This window comes from Ostrinia nubilalis, chromosome 11, assembly GCF_963855985.1.
Source record: "Ostrinia nubilalis chromosome 11, ilOstNubi1.1, whole genome shotgun sequence".
NCBI classification, from domain to species: domain Eukaryota; kingdom Metazoa; phylum Arthropoda; class Insecta; order Lepidoptera; family Crambidae; genus Ostrinia; species Ostrinia nubilalis.
This window is the reverse complement of record NC_087098.1, coordinates 15,259,468-15,277,399: the sequence shown is the minus strand read 5'-3', so window position 1 is coordinate 15,277,399 and position 17,932 is coordinate 15,259,468. Positions and strand designations below refer to the sequence as shown.

The following is a 17,932-nucleotide window of genomic DNA, read 5'->3' as shown; positions in this document are numbered from 1 at the left end:
GACAATGCAACCAAATAATTTACAGGTAATTTAAGTGTCTAAGATTAGAATGAAGTGTCCTTTAAAAAAAGTTGTGCTTTAGAATTATTGGGGAACTGATTATTGGTTAGTTGATTAAGTATTTACTTACATTATTCAACTTTCAAAACCTAATTTTTTTATTCTGTTCATAACATAACTACATACTCACATTAAGTCCTACTCGTAAAATTCAATTTCATGTGGCAACGATGCCCTACATTCTGGAACATATCAAGTTTCATTCGGATGAAGCTGCCGCTGTAAAGTTGTTTGATATGGAAAATCACGTTTGATTTCAACTCCACTCTTTAGTTTTCAGTTTGTTAAGAAATTACATTCAGCTATACGGGTTCTTTTGACCGAAATTAAACTTTATTGTGAGGCAATAAGGTGCAAGATAAAATAAGACTGATACATTTACCCGCAGTATGTAGGTAGGTATACTCGTAGGTGGGGAAATTTCAAACATATCTTTGTTAAAATAACAGGTTTTCTTCACTCAAATAATTTTACTGCGTTTAACTAATTAGTAATTCATAACGGGAACCCTTAACGAGCCTATTGTTAAACCAAAAACGTACGGGATTTCTGGAAGGGTTAAAACGCACCTCGCGTATTACCATAATAATGGGTTAACATGAATGTGAGCTTTGCGGTATTTTATTTCATTTAACGCTTTTTATTACACATGCTATAAAGTTCTATTTTTTTTTTTGGATAGAGAAGTATGTCCAAATCTCTTAACTTTTTGGTGAGAACGCTCATGTTCCAGATAATTACACAAAGTGGTGATCCCATTGAGGAATCTCCTTCCTAATTTGGATTCCCATCTAGCTTTCTTGCGTCATTCTTGTGGCGGAGTTTGGGCCGACGCTGTGTTAGCTATCTTTGTATTGCGTGTACTATGACTTAAAGAATGTCAGAGTTTCGACAGTCAGACCTCAGTCATCATCAGCAGTGTCACGTCAGTCGTCTTCTGGTGTGGACATAGGTCCAATGCCCCAGCTATTATTCGAGTATCCTATGTCTCTGTCACCAAATTCAAATAAATAGTTACACGACTTAAAAACTTCACCTGTCCCAATACTTACCTGTAGGGAAATCACAACATTTTCATTCCGCGTAGGCGCCAGCAGTCATCATGACAGACATTTCATATCCGCGAGGGGAACTACAAAGACGGCGGGTGTCCCGCACACGCCGACGCCGTCAATATTTGCGACACCGACATGTTGCGAATGTTTCGGTGAATGTTGTCCGCAAAATAAACTTTAAGTTGCCTGAACCTTAATGGGTAAATTGTTGGCACCTAGCCTTCTTCTTAACTTGTGAAACACTTTCAGATCGAAAGTAAAATAAGAATAACAATTCCGTTTAACCCCTTACCATTTAGATGGTATTTTTTCTAAATGTTTTGATGATTTTAATACTAGAGTGTTGAACCACAGTATTTTCCGACTTATAACCTAAAAAAAAATATCTCGACACTTGCTTTTCGCTTTGCTTATATTCCTAACCGACGTTTGCCATTGTTACAGGCGGTGCGGGCGCGGGCCGCTAGATGGCGCGGTGACGCAGCATGCGCCGCGTGCCGCTAGCCGCGCTGCTGCGGCTGCTATTCATCGCAGGTAAGACTAAGACTCTCTTAATATAGCAAGTAGTGTCGGCGTAAACCCCTAGATGGTGTTGTGACGCAGCATCAGCTTTTAATGAGGGCTATCGTTTTAGCGCTCACCAGTTAGCGCCACTGTAGAGTAAGGTCCTGTCACTTGCTAGTAGCGAAGACAGTGGCGCCAACTTGTGAGCGCTAAAGTGGTAGGAGGACTATCGCATTTGCACTCATCAAGATGGCGCCACTGTAGAGTAAGGTCCTGTCAATCGCCAGGGGTGCCAACTGTTAAGTATAAAAACGATAGCCCTCATTGGCTGGAGTGGAGTTCATACAGATTTGAGAACCTTTACAAGTCATGTTTCACTTAGCCTTAATTCATAGCACTTCTTGATGAAAAAGACTTCTAGAGTTGCAAACTTTTGAAGATCTAAGTATTTATTTACTAGGTAGGTATTCATGGTTTATATAACTTTTTTTAAAAAATAAAACCGACTTCAAATGCGTGCGTGAACACAAAAAAAACTAAAAATTAAAAAAAAGTTCTACCCTTGGGGGTGAAATATTTTCTTCCAATTCGCATGAAACCACCCTTTTGATAATACCTATTCAACAAAAAAATAATCGTTCAAATTGGTTCATAATCGGCGGATATATTGCGTATAAAAAGTTCATCCCCAATTTTCCACCCTTGGGGGTGAAATATTTTCTTCAAATTCGCATGAAACCACCCTTTTGATAATACCTATTCAACAAAAAAAATAATCGTTCAAATTGATTTATAATCGGCGGAGATATTGCGTATAAAAAAGTTCATCCCCAATTTTCCACACTTGGGGGTTGTTTTTTCTATTATTAAATTTAAATGGGACCACCCTTGAGGTATTACCTATACGCCGAAAAAAGATTTGTTCAAATCGGTTCATAATTGGCGGAGTTATCGCGTAACAAACATAGAAAAAAAAAAACATACGGGTCGAATTGAGAACCTCCTCCTTTTTTGAAGTCGGTTGAAAATAGGTAGGTACCTATACCATTTTAAAATCATCTATTATCAGATATACCCTTATCTATTTGTGAATTACTTATACGCAAAGTTTTTACTGTCTTACCTACAACCAAACGGCGTGGTAGACGGGGCGTGGTTGCAGACGCATAAATTTGGGAGTTACGTGGAATGTCACGATTACTACTGGGGTGGCGTAATTTGTATTATTTTTATGGCTGGCAACAAGGTATTTTGACGTATAGTTTATTAGCTTTAGGGCTGATTTTTCAATCGTCGGATGGCTTTTATCTGAAGAATAAGTTTGGCACATTGACAGTTTTCAACCGACTTCAAAAAAGGAGGAGGTTCTCAATTCGACCCGTATGTTTTTTTTTTCTATGTTTGTTACGCGATAACTCCGCCAATTATGAACCGATTTGAACAAATCTTTTTTCGGCGTATAGGTAATACCTCAAGGGTGGTCCCATTTAAATTTAATAATAGAAAAAACAACCCCCAAGGGTGGAAAATTGGGGATGAACTTTTTTATACGCAATATCTCCGCCGATTATAAATCAATTTGAACGATAATTTTTTTGTTGAATAGGTATTATCAAAAGGGTGATTTCATGCGAATTTGAAGAAAATATTTCACCCCCAAGGGTGGAAAATTGGGGATGAACTTTTTTATACGCAATATTTTTAATTTTTAGTTTTTTTTTTGTTTTCACGCATTTGAAGTCGGTTTTATTTTTTTTAAAAGTTAATTATTGTATGGGAAATATGTCAAAATGACAAGGTTGTTCTTCAGTTAAAAGTTATCGGACGATTGAAAAATCGGCCCTTAGAAGATATATTTTACATTATTATGTTAACGTGGTGTAGATATAGTGATGATAAAACGCGCCTGTTGTCATACGAGTAAACTAGAGAAGGGCTGAATACTATACATTTTTAAAACACTTTGATTTTCGGTTTTCTCCAGCCAATTTCCAATCTATTTACTTACTAATTATTCGGGCATTCCACCCAAGCTAATCTATACAGCTTTTATGAACTTTCCATAGCAATACAATTAACAGTTATCGCCACAATAAGCTGAGCGAGCAATTGCAGCGGAGCGAGCGCTGGCAGACGCATTAATTTCCGAAACTACACCGCTGAAATGGCACGATAAGTACCTCTTTGCTGCTAGTTTTGTATTGTTTTCAAACCTGTCGAGAAGGTTTTGCAAAAATAATAGTCCACTGAACTTCTTTCAGCACGACTGCAGTTCAAGTTTTGTAGTCCTAAACTGAGAGAAACGAAAGAGCGCAACGAGAAATAAAGTTAAGTTATGGAAGCGAGTCATACGAAAGAGTAAGAACGTTCATTGACGCAATGAAATATTTATGCACGGAAATGTTTCTGAAAATTATAACTTCTGGAAGGCTTTAAAGGCAAATGATAAAGCTGTCTGTTAGAGCCATTTTTATTGTGAACGCACACCTTCCCTGTTTATCTTACGGCCGACTCTCGCAACTTTTTATCACCCGACTCCAAATTGCGACCATTACCATTAAAAGTGCGGCATTCTTAATAACGAGGTCAAGTGCTTGAAAGATAATAATAAAATTTCCTGAACAATTGTCGTCGTTTATCTCAGTTAGACCATTATAAATACCGAAGCATCTAATTTATGTAAACAGAATGCACGCCGACCATCATAGCCAGAGCTCTCCGTTCCAGCGTTTGTTTTGCCTGTTTAGCATATCTTAAAGAAAACGTAAAATGGCACAGGTCTGCGGAAGGCGGTGGAAGAGAACCGCAAAGACATCAATTACGGGGTCTTATTCTGAAAACTCGAGACGAACCGTTTGTTTTCCGCGGATTTGCTTATCCGCTGCTTTTCTCACAATTAAATCAAAATGTTACAAATGCGCTTGAAGTAGTTAGCAATGTTTTGCAAATGGCAATCGTTTTAAATAATTAGTTACTGTTTGTTTTTATACGTCGAGATAAAAAAAAACGACTATACCTTATCCGTGTCTGTATCCAGAAAAATAAGAACTGAAATGTAACGTGTTTTATGCAAATAAATATTTTGAATTAATGTGTGATTCCATTGATGTGATAAACAATAAATAACCGAGATAAAAAGACAGTATAAAAAGTACGCAATTGAAACACGGTTAAATATTCTTCCTAAACAAAACATACATTGCTGGAAATTATGTGTTTTACATAGTCAAATAGCGATTGGAAACCTGCAGCGGCGTATAGTCCGCTCAAACAATGTTTATTCAATGAGTTACCTCAGATTGGAGTCCCGATTACCCGACCAATTCGGCCTACATCGCCCACGAGCCGCATGTAAACGATGGCGTGATGTCTAGATGTAACATTGAAATGAGGTCGGCCCTAGGGAAGCACCAAGATTCCTTGTCATAGTAGACAATGTAAAGCTAGATACACAAGATATGATACGAAATCAAGTTTATCAACCGACTTCAAAAAAGGAGGAGGTTCTCAATTCGACCCGTATGTTTTTTTTTTTTTCTATGTTTGTTACGCGATAACTCCGCCAATTATGAACCGATTTGAAAAAATCTTTTTTCGGCGTATAGGTAATACCTCAAGGGTGGTCCCATTTAAATTTAATAATAGAAAAAACAACCCCAAGGGTGGGAAATTGGGGATGAATTTTTTTATACGCAATATCTCCGCCGATTATAAATCAATTTGAACGATAATTTTTTTGTTGAATAGGTATTATCAAAAGGGTGGTTTCATGTGAATTTGAAGAAAATATTTTACCCCCAAGGGTGGAAAATTGGGGATGAACTTTTTTATACGCAATATTTTTAATTTTTAGTTTCTTTTTGTGTTCACGCATTTGAAGTCGGTTTTATTTTTTTTAAAAGTTAATTATTTGTACTCAAACTATAAAATATTCAAAATCTGTTGAAATAAAATAATGGTCAGCACCCACAATCCAGTATGAATCGTTCCATTAATAGCGGTGAATAGGAACTCGAGTGGGGGATAGTTACTTTTAGTTGCAGTTTAAACTTGGCGACTGATTGTGTCAAGCGTCATAGCTCGTCATAATCCCACATAACCTTCTGTCATCACCACGGCAGGGCTAGGATGTGTGCTGTGATAAAATCTTTATCGATAAAATGGCGCGCTAAAAGCTCATCGCGGCGCGCATTCTAGCCTGGCAGGTGTGTGATGACAGGCTTTTTATAGGTGTAAAAATAAAAGGACTTTGGAGTCTATGAGAAGCCAGTGAGTGCACGCCCCAAGTTAACCTGCTCACCGATTTGTGCTCCGGTTAATTTGATGTGCTTGCAAACTGGCGGATTATGCGTGAGCACCGGTAGACATGACAGCCGTGAATATCTACTGGTTTAGAACGACCCTCACTTCTGATGGACTGGGAATATGCTAGGTGTGCTTTGAGTCGAGTTAGGTACTTCTTCTTTTTAAAAATAAAGAATATTGGTAATTTGTATTGCACTAATTTTGCTAGTAGTCTCGGTAACTCCTCGTGCTAAGCTAAATAATGCTTGTGTCACGTACGAGTAGGTTCAATGAACAATAGTCCAACGCGGCTGGGTTTGAACCCGCGTTCCTCTGATCTCGTGGACATTCCAACACCTTCACCGTTGGGCTATTATAGCTTCATCAACGCTGTTATTTCATATTAAGATGTAAATCATAAGAGCAGACATTCAGCTTTAAAAAACGACCAATAACCAAACTCATTAATTAAACATACAAAACTTATCGATTGAAGCTTGAGTTATAACGTCCAACATTAACGTTAACCAAAAACAGTTTGGCATGTAATTGCTAGAAAACTCAGCGAATAGAGCTCCATTCAACATCTAAGCAGGACACTTAAAATACATACATTCGGAACACGTAAATGGAAATTGCTCTGAAACAGCTCCTGCTAGTTTTTGATTTTCTATTTACATTGAAACTCGAGCTGAGCGCACTGAACTTTCCAGTTTCAAAATAATTTATTTCCACCCTTTTATGTTAATGTTCGCCCATTTCGTTAAAGCAACATCTCTCCGAAAGTATTATTAAAATTGTTACGAAACATCGAAAGTCTATAATATTCGAATATTTATTCGAAAGTTTGGAATCTGTAAAGGGGCGCAAGAGTCTACTAAATAAAAATGCGTGTTGGGAATGTTGCTTTTCTAATGATGAAGAGATGAATATTGGTTCGTTTCAACAAAAGGATACTGCTGGATAAAGGCCTCCTCCAGTGTTTTCCACTATAACTCGTCCTGCTCTACCATATTTTGAAGATAATTTAGTGCCAAAGGACTGGTGCTCTGATAGATTCTTAACTATAAACGCCACCAAAAGTTATTGAATCAAAATGACAGTAATTATGAATTCAATTAAACAACTTTCGCCGGCGGTGACGTCATTAGCGGGCCTCCACGCAAGTGACGCAATTACCGACATCCGTCACTGCTGCGGATGCGAGGCCTTCCGTCACCGGAGACGGGACCAACTTTCATAATTTATTGTGTGCTTTATTTTAGGCCTTATGAAAATGTTTGCTTCATATGCTTTAAATACATAAATGTGGGAATAGCAGTCATCACAATGTTTTAAATGTTTTTTAATAAATATTGAAAATGAATTATTTTTTTGCGATGATACCTTGATGAATTGAAAGGCGCAAACAATTTTTAACAGTCGAATGGTTCTCTTTTGTATTTTTTTCTAAGACATCATAGGTATAAAGGACAGCTCTTAAGACGTGCCAGGCGGAAATAAACACTTGCTCAAAATCAAGGTAGTTTTAAAATCTAAATGCACTAACAGTAAAATACCCTCAACAGCTGGAAAAAAAGACGCAATCATAAACAACTAAAAAAAAAGTATAGAACACATAGACAAGTACACGTATAAAAGAAGGTTGGTCGTCCACCTATCAGTTTCCAACAATAGGCATTAGGCAATATTACCGTAATCTCACCTCCTGAGTTTGCTCAACGCAGCTGCTATTATTTTAACCTATTTTTCTCTTCCCCAGGCGGCGCAAACCTCGCCAACCCCTACAGCGACGACCGCGTCGACCTCAACCAAGTATGGGTGGACATCCCGCCCTCACCAGTCGCGCTGGGCGGCGACGTGCGCGTGCGCGTATTGGGCGCGCCGCCCACCGCCGCGCTGCGCCTGCGCCTCGCGCGCGACGACGCCGACGGCCGCGCCCAACTTGCCGCCATGCCCCTCGCGCTCGACGCCGACAGCCGCCTAACCCTCCCCTGCGGATACTTCTCTAGAGGCGGCGTCTACTACCTCGAGCTCATCTCCGAAAATTACCTCGACTACAACACTACAAACCGAATCAAACGCGACAGCGGAGTCATTCTCGAAAGCGGGGACAGTATCATCAAATCCTGGAAATTCGACGTCCTCTGGCCGACTGCGAAATTGGATGTGACTCCGGAACAGATCCAGACGTATCCTGAGAGGCAGGTGACGGCGATCCTGGAGTTTCCAAGAGCGGTTTGCGCGCCGGTGGAGCCGGGAGCCGACTTCTGGCTGGAGCTGCTGTACTGTGGCCACTCCAGCGGCGGCGCCGTGCTCTGCGACGGAAAGAACACCAGCTCGCACGCGCACGTGCTCTACTCCGAACAGGTAATGATGGCCTGTGACAGAAGTTCCTAATGAGGGCTATCGTTTTAATACTTAACAGTTGGCACCCTTGGCGATTGACAGGACCTTACTCTACAGTGGTGCCATCTTGATGAGTGCAAATGCGATAGTCCTCCTACCACTTTAGCGCTCACCAGTTGGTGCCACTGTCTTCGCTACTAGCAAGTGACAGGACCTTACTATACAGTGGCGCTAACTGGTGAACGCTAAAACGATAGCCCTCATTACATAACGAAATCTGAATATCATCATCATCATCATTTCAGCCATAGGACGTTCACTGCTGAACATAGGCATCCCCCAATGCTTTCCATGTTGATCGATTGGTAGCGGCCTCCGTCGCTTTATCTGAATATACGGTACGGAGCAGTACGGAAGGTTGTTATTGTTATTACTTATTATTATTCTGTGTTGTTATATCAAACGTCAGGAAATCTGTTACGTCACATAAATGTCACCGCACTGCTCTATTAACGCAATAACCGACACAGCTATACTCTATACCTGATAAGCAAGTATTTTTGTTATTGCACATGTCTCTGTAAATTCTTTGAAGATTACAGAATAACTACACATAGGTATTAAAAAGTGCTCTGCAAATCTCAGAAGGAAAAACTTCCTCAGTTGGTGCAAACAGACATTACCTTGCTAACCAAGCAGAAACCTAAAATTAAACTACCGTACTTAATTGACCTTGTTTCTTTACACGGTCGACTAGCACCCGAACTTCGAGCAGAGTCGCGAACTATCGTGAGTTAAAATTAAAACTTGCAAATTAAATTATACATCAAAAGGGTAACTTTCGTTTTGCGTTCTCAAAAAAGAAGCCAAAGTTTAAACGAACCACAGAGCCGAAACAGGGCATTGAGACTCAAAAGAGGTATAAAAAACTTCTCACGCTCTTAATTAGCAAGATTTCTCCCTCGCGAAGGTAATATTTACTCTATAATTTGTTTGCCAACTAAATAAACGTTTCTACCTCTATTTTCTTGAGCTTATGTTGCTGCAGTTATTAAATTGGCTCAGGTTCAAAATGAATGGATTACTGAGGTAAAATATTAATGTTATATACGGCATTAGAAAAACTAACCATTTTAAATAATATTCACTCATGTAGTAAGTTTCCTCTTAAAGGAGTTTTCGCGAACAGTTTTCTTTCGATTTTCTTTTCAAGTTGAAAATAACATTATTGTACTATGAGGATATTATGTAAGTAACTGTGGATCATTTATAAAAGATAGTAATATTAATGTCACGCCCACATTTTGTGTATAAATGGAATCATTCTACCAACTTATGAGAAAATTGGTTTTTCAAGATAATAAAGAAACTTTCCATCAATCTGGGGTAAATGTTTTGATTACATAATGAATGAAATACAAAATATGGCCTTATAAAAATCTTTCGTAATCGATTCGCCCGCAGCCTTATTTTGATCAAAAGTTGATTAATAAAAACAAAATACTTAGGTATTCATAGTTTGTTCTCAGGCATAAAAAATAAGATGCATATTATTTTCTATGATCTAACCAAAATGACACAATTAATTTCTGCATGGTTATGGAATCTCTGAGCATAGCTTTTTTACATGACCTAAGCTGATAAAGTTAACTTTAACAATTTTTAGTCCTTATTGTGTTTAAGCTACTTTAGCTGTCTGCTCTTTCCTTCAGTCTACTCAGCTTACGCACCATAAAGGCATTTTTTCTATGCTGTTGGCGCAGATATACCCAAATTAACGTAATGACTGTTATAATTTAGGAAATTGATGTTTCTTGTTTTTACATAAACTGATTCTGTGTAATTCTATAGATGCATGGGTTCCCGGGGCGGCGGACTATGACGCTGCGTTGCGAGCTGTTCGGGCAGGCGGGGGACTACGCCCTCACGCTGCGTCCCGCCGCCCCAGCCGGCCCACAGGACTCTGCCGCTGCCTTCATCAAGGTAACCAGCACATATCTTGTATACCCCTCGGTGTAGATGAATGGGTTCCAGGGGTTGCGGACTACGACCCGGCGTTGTAAACTGTTCGTGCAGGACTACGCCCTCACGCTGCGCTCCGCCGCCTCAGCCGGTCCACAAGATTCTGCCGCCGCCTTCATCAAGGTAACTAACACAGAGCTTGTATACCTACCCTTCGTCGTAGATGCAAGGACTAAATGACGCTGCGCTGAGAGCTGTTTGGGCAAGCGGGGGACTATGCACTCACTCTACGCCCCGCTGCCCCAGCCGGCCCACAGGACTCTGCCGCCGCCTTCATCAAGGTAACCAGCACATAGCTTGTATACCCCTCGGTGTAGATGCATGGACTCCATGACGCTAGACTGTGAGTTGTTTGAGCAAGCGGGGGACTACGCCCTTACGCTACGCCCCGCTGCCACAGCCGGCCCACAGGACTCCGCCGCTGCCTTCATCAAGGTAACCAGCACCTAGCTCGATGTAATCAAGCCACGATAGCTGAACGGTGAAGGGGTCGGACTGGCCGACTCGTGATCCGGGGAACGCGGGTTCGCCTATTGTGGTGAGCTCACTCGTGACACAAGCATATTTAGCTTAGTACGAGGGGCTAACGGGAGTATTAGTAACTTCATTGTAGATGTACCTACAAGGTCCCAGGGTAGCTGCTGATTGGTCATTTCGAACTCCTTCTTTAATCTTCTAATTAAATTCGTTGCAGGTTCCCTCGACAGCCTCAACCTTCACTGGTTGGCTTTCATTGATGTCCTGGCTATAAGAATTGCACTAGTTGATAATTAACTTTTAAAAAAAATAAAACCGACTTCAAATGCGTGAACACAAAAAAAAAACTAAAAATTAAAAATATTGCGTATAAAAAAGTTCATCCCCAATTTTCCACCCTTGGGGGTGAAATATTTTCTTCAAATTCGCATGAAACCACCCTTTTGATAATACCTATTCAACAAAAAAATAATCGTTCAAATTGATTTATAATCGGCGGAGATATTGCGTATAAAAAAGTTCATCCCCAATTTTCCACCCTTGGGGGTTGTTTTTTCTATTATTAAATTTAAATGGGACCACCCTTGAGGTATTACCTATACGCCGAAAAAAGATTTGTTCAAATCGGTTCATAATTGGCGGAGTTATCGCGTAACAAACATAGAAAAAAAAAAAAAAAAAAAACATACGGGTCGAATTGAGAACCTCCTCCTTTTTTGAAGTCGGTTGAAAATAAGGATGGCATTAGTCACGTAAAGGGATTACAGATAATATTATCAGAATCTGAAGTAGTTCTCTTTTCTTAAAAAAAATTATTGAAAATGCTGCGTTTACACTGCGCGGAAATTAGCCAAGTCAAGTCAAAAAAACAGTGGAGTGGGGATGAATTATGAATGAATTTCAAAAGCAGCAAAACGATTGATTGAGTTACGAGACCGAGACCTCGGTAGATAAGAGACAATTTGATTGTGTATTGTGTCTGCCCACTCACGTGTGGAAGTATCGGCGTATCACGTGCTCTATAATAATAAATAACGCACCCCCAATAACATCTGCACTCACAAGCAGCGAATATCGGAGCGGAAAACCCTCATAAAATATGAGCACAAGAGGTCCGCGACGGCAATGAATCTCAAAGGCGCGGATACCTTCCACGTTTTTGTGAATTAGACACAATGCCCATAAATATCGGAAATCCACAGCCAGAAGGGAATATTGAGAAACTAGTTCACACGCAAAAAAATGCCAGAAATAGTTGGCACATTCGACCATTGTTGCAAATGTGAATTAAATTAGCTCTTCATTGAGCTAGAGCCAAAATAAGTGACAGTGGCCAGCAGTATTTAAATATGCAAATAACTCAATGTGTCAGTCATTAAAATATCAAAATTTAAAATTTGATTACTAATGGCTTTTCGATCGCTGAATTATTCAGCCAAACGAAATGAGGACGTTTCCCGACGCCTACACAGACGGATTCGGAGCAAATTATATTTCGATGATTATTCTGAGATTTAGGATTAGAATTATTATATCCGACGTTCATTCATTGCCAATAAATATGTCACCACCCACGGTTTGAACGCCTCAATCAGAGTCTATTCAATAAAATTTATACACCCAGAATAAATGTATTAGGTAATAAAAACCTTGATTCAACTATTTACGTGCCCGATCTTCGAAAAGGCAACGTTTATTATCCCTTCGTCATTGAATTTTATGGCTTTTTTGGGAATTTTCTTTGGCTTATGAATTAATTCTAAAGAAGATATTTTGCCATGAGAGATACGAGTAGTTTTAACTGCATATTGCAGGCACTGTAACCACCATCGCAACACAAGCAGAGAAATACCAACCGCTGAAGTATAGTCACAAAATAAAATTAAATGATGGGTCTCCTACGGATATCCTTATGTATGAAATGTGAGCCAAGCTGCGGTGAACTATAATGTTATAAATTATGACACGTATTGAGCAGTTTACTGCTGCCTGAGAGCTGTGTGGAAAGAAGGTCCCAATAGGGATATTTTTTGCCAGGTTCTTGAGCATAAGCATAATAATATCTGTACTCTCACCCAATTTACAATCGAGAAATAATGTATCTGAAAAAAATCTTAGCAGATTTTCAAACAAACATTTAAAATAGAAAACTTTCTAATCCAAAGTCGAACCTCGCTTTTTTCACAAAACAATTCACTTCTCACTCTTTACTGACCATTTGCCTAATTATCCAGTTAAGTCCACTTATTATAATTCAGCACACAACTTAGTAACTTGTAGCCGTTATATTTTACAGCTGGCGTTATTTACTAACTCCAAGCAATGTACATTAAACTTTATGTGCTATAATAGCGGCCGCATTTCAAATTCTCGGTAGGTACTTATTATTATTTTTCTCAAGGGAATTATTTCTTCTCCCATTCAGAATATGCCCTATAAAAATATTAGTATCCATTATAGCCGAGCACTTGAAGATTCTTTTACGATGTTTTAAAATCATTTAAAGTGCCTTCGAGTTTTATGGAAAATCTTTTGAAAAATTAATGAAGGATCTCTGAAAAAGCTCAGTTACAAAGCTTTATTAGCTACTTATGTTATTTTTTACTTTGCTAAATTGAATCTTGTGCTCAATATTCTTGGGGACTGTCTGGGCAGACTAATTAGTTTTCAGTGATGGATAAGTGTTTGGGTCATGATTGAATCAACCTTTTTACGTAACAAGAAACTTTACCTTTTTTTACCGCAATCGCACCTGTTAAGTGAGATGCAGTCTAGGATGGTAAGTACATAAATCTGCCCTTTAAGTGCCTATTCACTCTCGCCTTAAAAGGCCGGATTATAGTGTCGGGAAAAACATCAGTAGGCAGCGAATTCCAGCCCCTAGCTGTTCGCATTATAAAACAGTTATCCAAACCTTTTTATGATATAAGAAACTTTAAAAATATACCCTGAAAAATTTCGCTACCCAATACCGTAACCTAATCTAGCTGTATCAATTTTCAGTACAAAACCGATAAATAGAACGGAGAAATAAAATGAAATGTGGGGTAACCGAGGTCGAACGGCGGAGAAAAATATTGTAGTTCGGCTCACTTATTAGTGAGTAGCCGAGTCTTTGGATGCCCCGCGCGTAGTGGCCATTACTCAACTAGTTGGGCTTTTTCTCGTTCCTCTTGGATTTTTAATAAATTTGAATAGCAAGCGCATCAACAGGAAAAAAGATTTCAAATATTTTCGTTCTACATTTTTTTAATAAGCTCTAGGGAGTTATTGCAAACTGTAAATTCATCATTATCTGTACGCGCCAGCATTAAAACCTCATACATTTCAAACTCATGTCACACTATTCTATCACTCACTCTGACAGTCCTTTTTCCTATCCTCTCCCTCCCACCTTCAGTCTCGCTCTCGCATCGCAACGCGCCGCTTCGCCTACCTATCTGGGCGTTAATACTAAATAAGTATCCAAAATAAACCAATTCAAATAAACACAAATCGCGCGCTAAACTCATCTCAATAAAAATTCAAGTGTTTGTGAAAGTGAAAGAAGAACCAAGCTTGGACCGTCCTGTGGAGTCTGCTCAATCGAAGGTATCCCATCCCGTTCCTATCCCAATCTCCTACAACTCCTTTCTGGTCCTACCGAGCCGCATGGTTCATTTCCTATCCTTTACACTTACAGAAAATCACAACTACACATTTTCACGCATCCGTCATTTTGACAACTCTCTAGAAAATTCTAGAAAATTCGCTCGTTTGACACATTCTTTCTGGAAAGTTCGATTCGTTTGACATTTGACACATTCTAGAAATTACTATTCGCTCAAACGTCAACTCGTTGTTTGTAAACACGTGTATTTTTAAATTCAATCTTTTAAAATTTTATTTCAATTCAATTTCAAATTCGCTTACATACGCTACGCATTTTATTTTCCTACTGGATTATAAATAAATACGCACAACTCAACTCATTTTTAACGCTAGCTCTCGTGCGTGTGTTTGCTCACCTACCAATACAATGGAGGGAGTAAAACGCAAAATTAATTTGCTTGAAGCTAAAAAAGAAGCGCTTTTTCAGAGGGTTCAGGAATTATACGACCTCAGCCTAAAGGTCTCCGACCCTCAGATTGAACAAATTTTCATGTCTCGCATGCATTCGATTGAAAAAACAAGATCGGATTTTCTTGATACTATTGACGAGCTTAATTTGTGTTATATGAAAAATGATGAGGAACTCAAACCTACATTTGCCGCACTCAACTCGTTTGACGATTTGTACTGTAACATCCTTTCGGTGCAAAGCTCCATCGCACAACTAAAGGCCAACACAGAGCGTCGCAAACAGGATTTCGTAAAAAAATTACCGCCTTTAGAACTAGTCTCTTTCGACGGAGCCCCTTCCAAGTGGCCCGTTTTCTACCAAAATTTTAAAACGCTTATTCATGAGAACACTGGTTTGTCTCCAGGTGAAAAGGCTCAATACCTTATAGGAAAACTTTCCGGAAAAGCACTTACAATTTGCTCGGGTATTCCACCGACTGGTGAGAACTATTACATAATTTGGAACAACCTATTAGAAAAATACCAAGACATAAGAGTACAAGCCTCTATGTATTTGGAACAATTAATAAACTTCAAATCGCAATCTTTAGATGAATTTTTGGAACAGTATTGCTCAGCTGAAGCTGCCTTACGACGTTTACAGATTGATGACCTTTCCGACTTCATTTTGACTCATATTGCTCTCAGTAAATTAGACAAAGACACTCTAAATTTATTTGAACAATCCATTAAGCACGTAAAAATGCCTACGTTTAATGATCTCAAGACTTTTATAAGAGAACAGAATAAGATCCATTCTTTACGCTCATCTTTTACGCAGAATAAGCTGTACGTTAATAATAAAACGAATTTCGCATCGCAGTCTAAAAACTCAAAACCGACACAGTCGTTTGTTTCTAATACAGCTTCTGGAGTAAAACCCAATCAACATTACTTCCAATCTCAACCGAATTCGCAAGGCTCATACACTCCATCCGCTGTACGCAAGAATTGTCAACTTTGTAAGACGGAACCTGAACATGCCCTGTTCAAATGCAGTTATTTTCGCTCGAAAAATGCGCCAACTCGCTACTCTTTAGTGAAAAAATGTAACTTTTGCCTCAATTGTTTAGGCTTTCATAATGTTAAATATTGCAAATCTCAAAATCGTTGCTCAGTTTGCCAACGGAAACATCACACTCTTATTCATATAGATAACTTTAACGTGAATAGACCTATGACGTCACAACAGCTAACTTGCAGCGCTACGCTTTCGCCGACCGACGCGTCCATGTCCGCGCCCGGTCCGGTCACGCCGCCGTTGCAATCGATGCCAACCAACAATGTATCTCTCTCTGCAGTCACGCCGTCGATTGCTGATGAATCTAGTACCACGGTCTTATTACCCACCGCGTCAGTGTATACTTATGACAATAATAAGACGTGTCAAAAATTACGCGTGTTTCTAGACACAGGTTCGATGAGCAACTTTATCACAAATAAATGTTGTGCGCGACTGAACTTAAAGGTCAATCCGCTACCTACCACTATTAAGGGCATAGGTCAGTCTGAAAGTGTGTCGCTAGGATATGTATCTTTCACAATTGCCTCACGCTTTGATCCCAGGTGTAAATACACAATTAACGCACGCGTCATTGATACAATAACCGATTATTTACCTAATGTAAGGGTTGACATAACCCAGTTATCGCATTTACAAGGACTTCCTATGGCTGATGACAGCTTCGATATCCCTGCTGAAATCGATTGTTTGTTAGGCAATGAGATATTCCCGCTTCTTTTAGGTAGTAATAAAATAACTTCACCGCAATCCTCTGTCATCGCCATCGAAACCACGCTCGGATATCTCGCTATGGGACGCGCTCAGTGCTACTCAGCTCATTCACGCAATGATAATAAAGCATTCTTTTGCAATGTAGACTCGCACTCATTAGAATCACTCACGCAACGCTTTTGGGAGCTTGAAAGTGTACCTACTAAGAGACACATCAGCCCTGACGATGATATATGTGAAAACATTTTCCAATCAACTCATTCTCGCGACGACTCTGGGACGTATACCGTTTCTTTGCCATTTAAACTCGACCCATCAGAACTCGGCGATTCTTACTTTACTGCTAGGCGTCGCTTCTATAACTTAGAGAAAAAGTTAGACTCAACTCCGGGCTTACGCACTAACTATAATGAAAATATTCAAGACTGTATCGATCGCGGTTTTCTGTCAAAAGTTGAAAACGCATCGAATTCAGAGGAAAATACTCCAAATTATTATATACCTCATCATGCAGTATACCGACCAGATAAACTCACTTCAAAAACTCGAGTCGTTTTAGATGCAAGTTGTAAAACAACCTCTGGAAAGTCGTTAAATGATGTTCTTTACACTGGCCCAAACTTACAAAGTAATATTTTTGATCTTTTAATTAACTTACGCATTTTCTCAGTCGCTTTATCTGCTGATATTGAAAAGATGTATTTCTGTGTAAAGCTTGATCAAAATCACCACCCGTTTCAACGCATATTATTTCGATTTGATCCTGAATCACCGATTGATACTTATCAATACAATAGGGTTTCTTTTGGCGTTTCTAGCTCGCCTGACCTCGCTATGCGTGTCGTTCGCCAACTCGCTGAGGACGAGCGCGCGAATTATCCTATCGCCGCGTCTGAAGCTCAATCCTGTATGTATATGGACGATTATGTCTCATCGATGGACGGGTTAGAAAAAGCTGAACAATCTTACCATCAAATGGTTAAGATGTTCATGGCCGGGGGGTTTAAAATGGTTAAGTGGATCTCGAACAACCCTGAGCTTATAAATAAGATTCCCGATTCGCATAAAAATCCACAGCTCGTCGATTTTGACACTGACTCAGAAATTACGACAAAAATCATAGGCATGCAGTGGCAACCTAATGATGACGTTTTTCTTTACAAAATTAACTCTACTAACTCTGACCAATGCACAAAACGCACGATTCTTTCCGCAACCGCTAGATTATTCGACCCTTTGGGTTTGCTAGGCCCTGTGACAGCGTTTCTCAAACTCTTAATTCAAGAATGCTGGCAGCGCAAACTTGAATGGGATCAGCCAGTTCCAGACTCAATAAAAAATAAAT

General features: G+C 39.4%; 1 protein-coding gene across 1 annotated transcript in view; it reads left to right on the top strand.

Moving 5' to 3' along the window:
• The first annotated feature begins 1,600 nt into the window (after positions 1 to 1,600).
• Positions 1,601 to 17,932, top strand: part of LOC135075943 (uncharacterized) — a 57,700-nt gene continuing 41,368 nt past the window's right edge. Inside the window, exons 1-3 of the mRNA XM_063970391.1 lie at positions 1,601 to 1,649; positions 7,666 to 8,273; positions 10,104 to 10,235. Coding sequence (XP_063826461.1) covers positions 1,601 to 1,649; positions 7,666 to 8,273; positions 10,104 to 10,235 — 789 coding nt within the window. The remainder of the gene's footprint in view (positions 1,650 to 7,665; positions 8,274 to 10,103; positions 10,236 to 17,932) is intronic.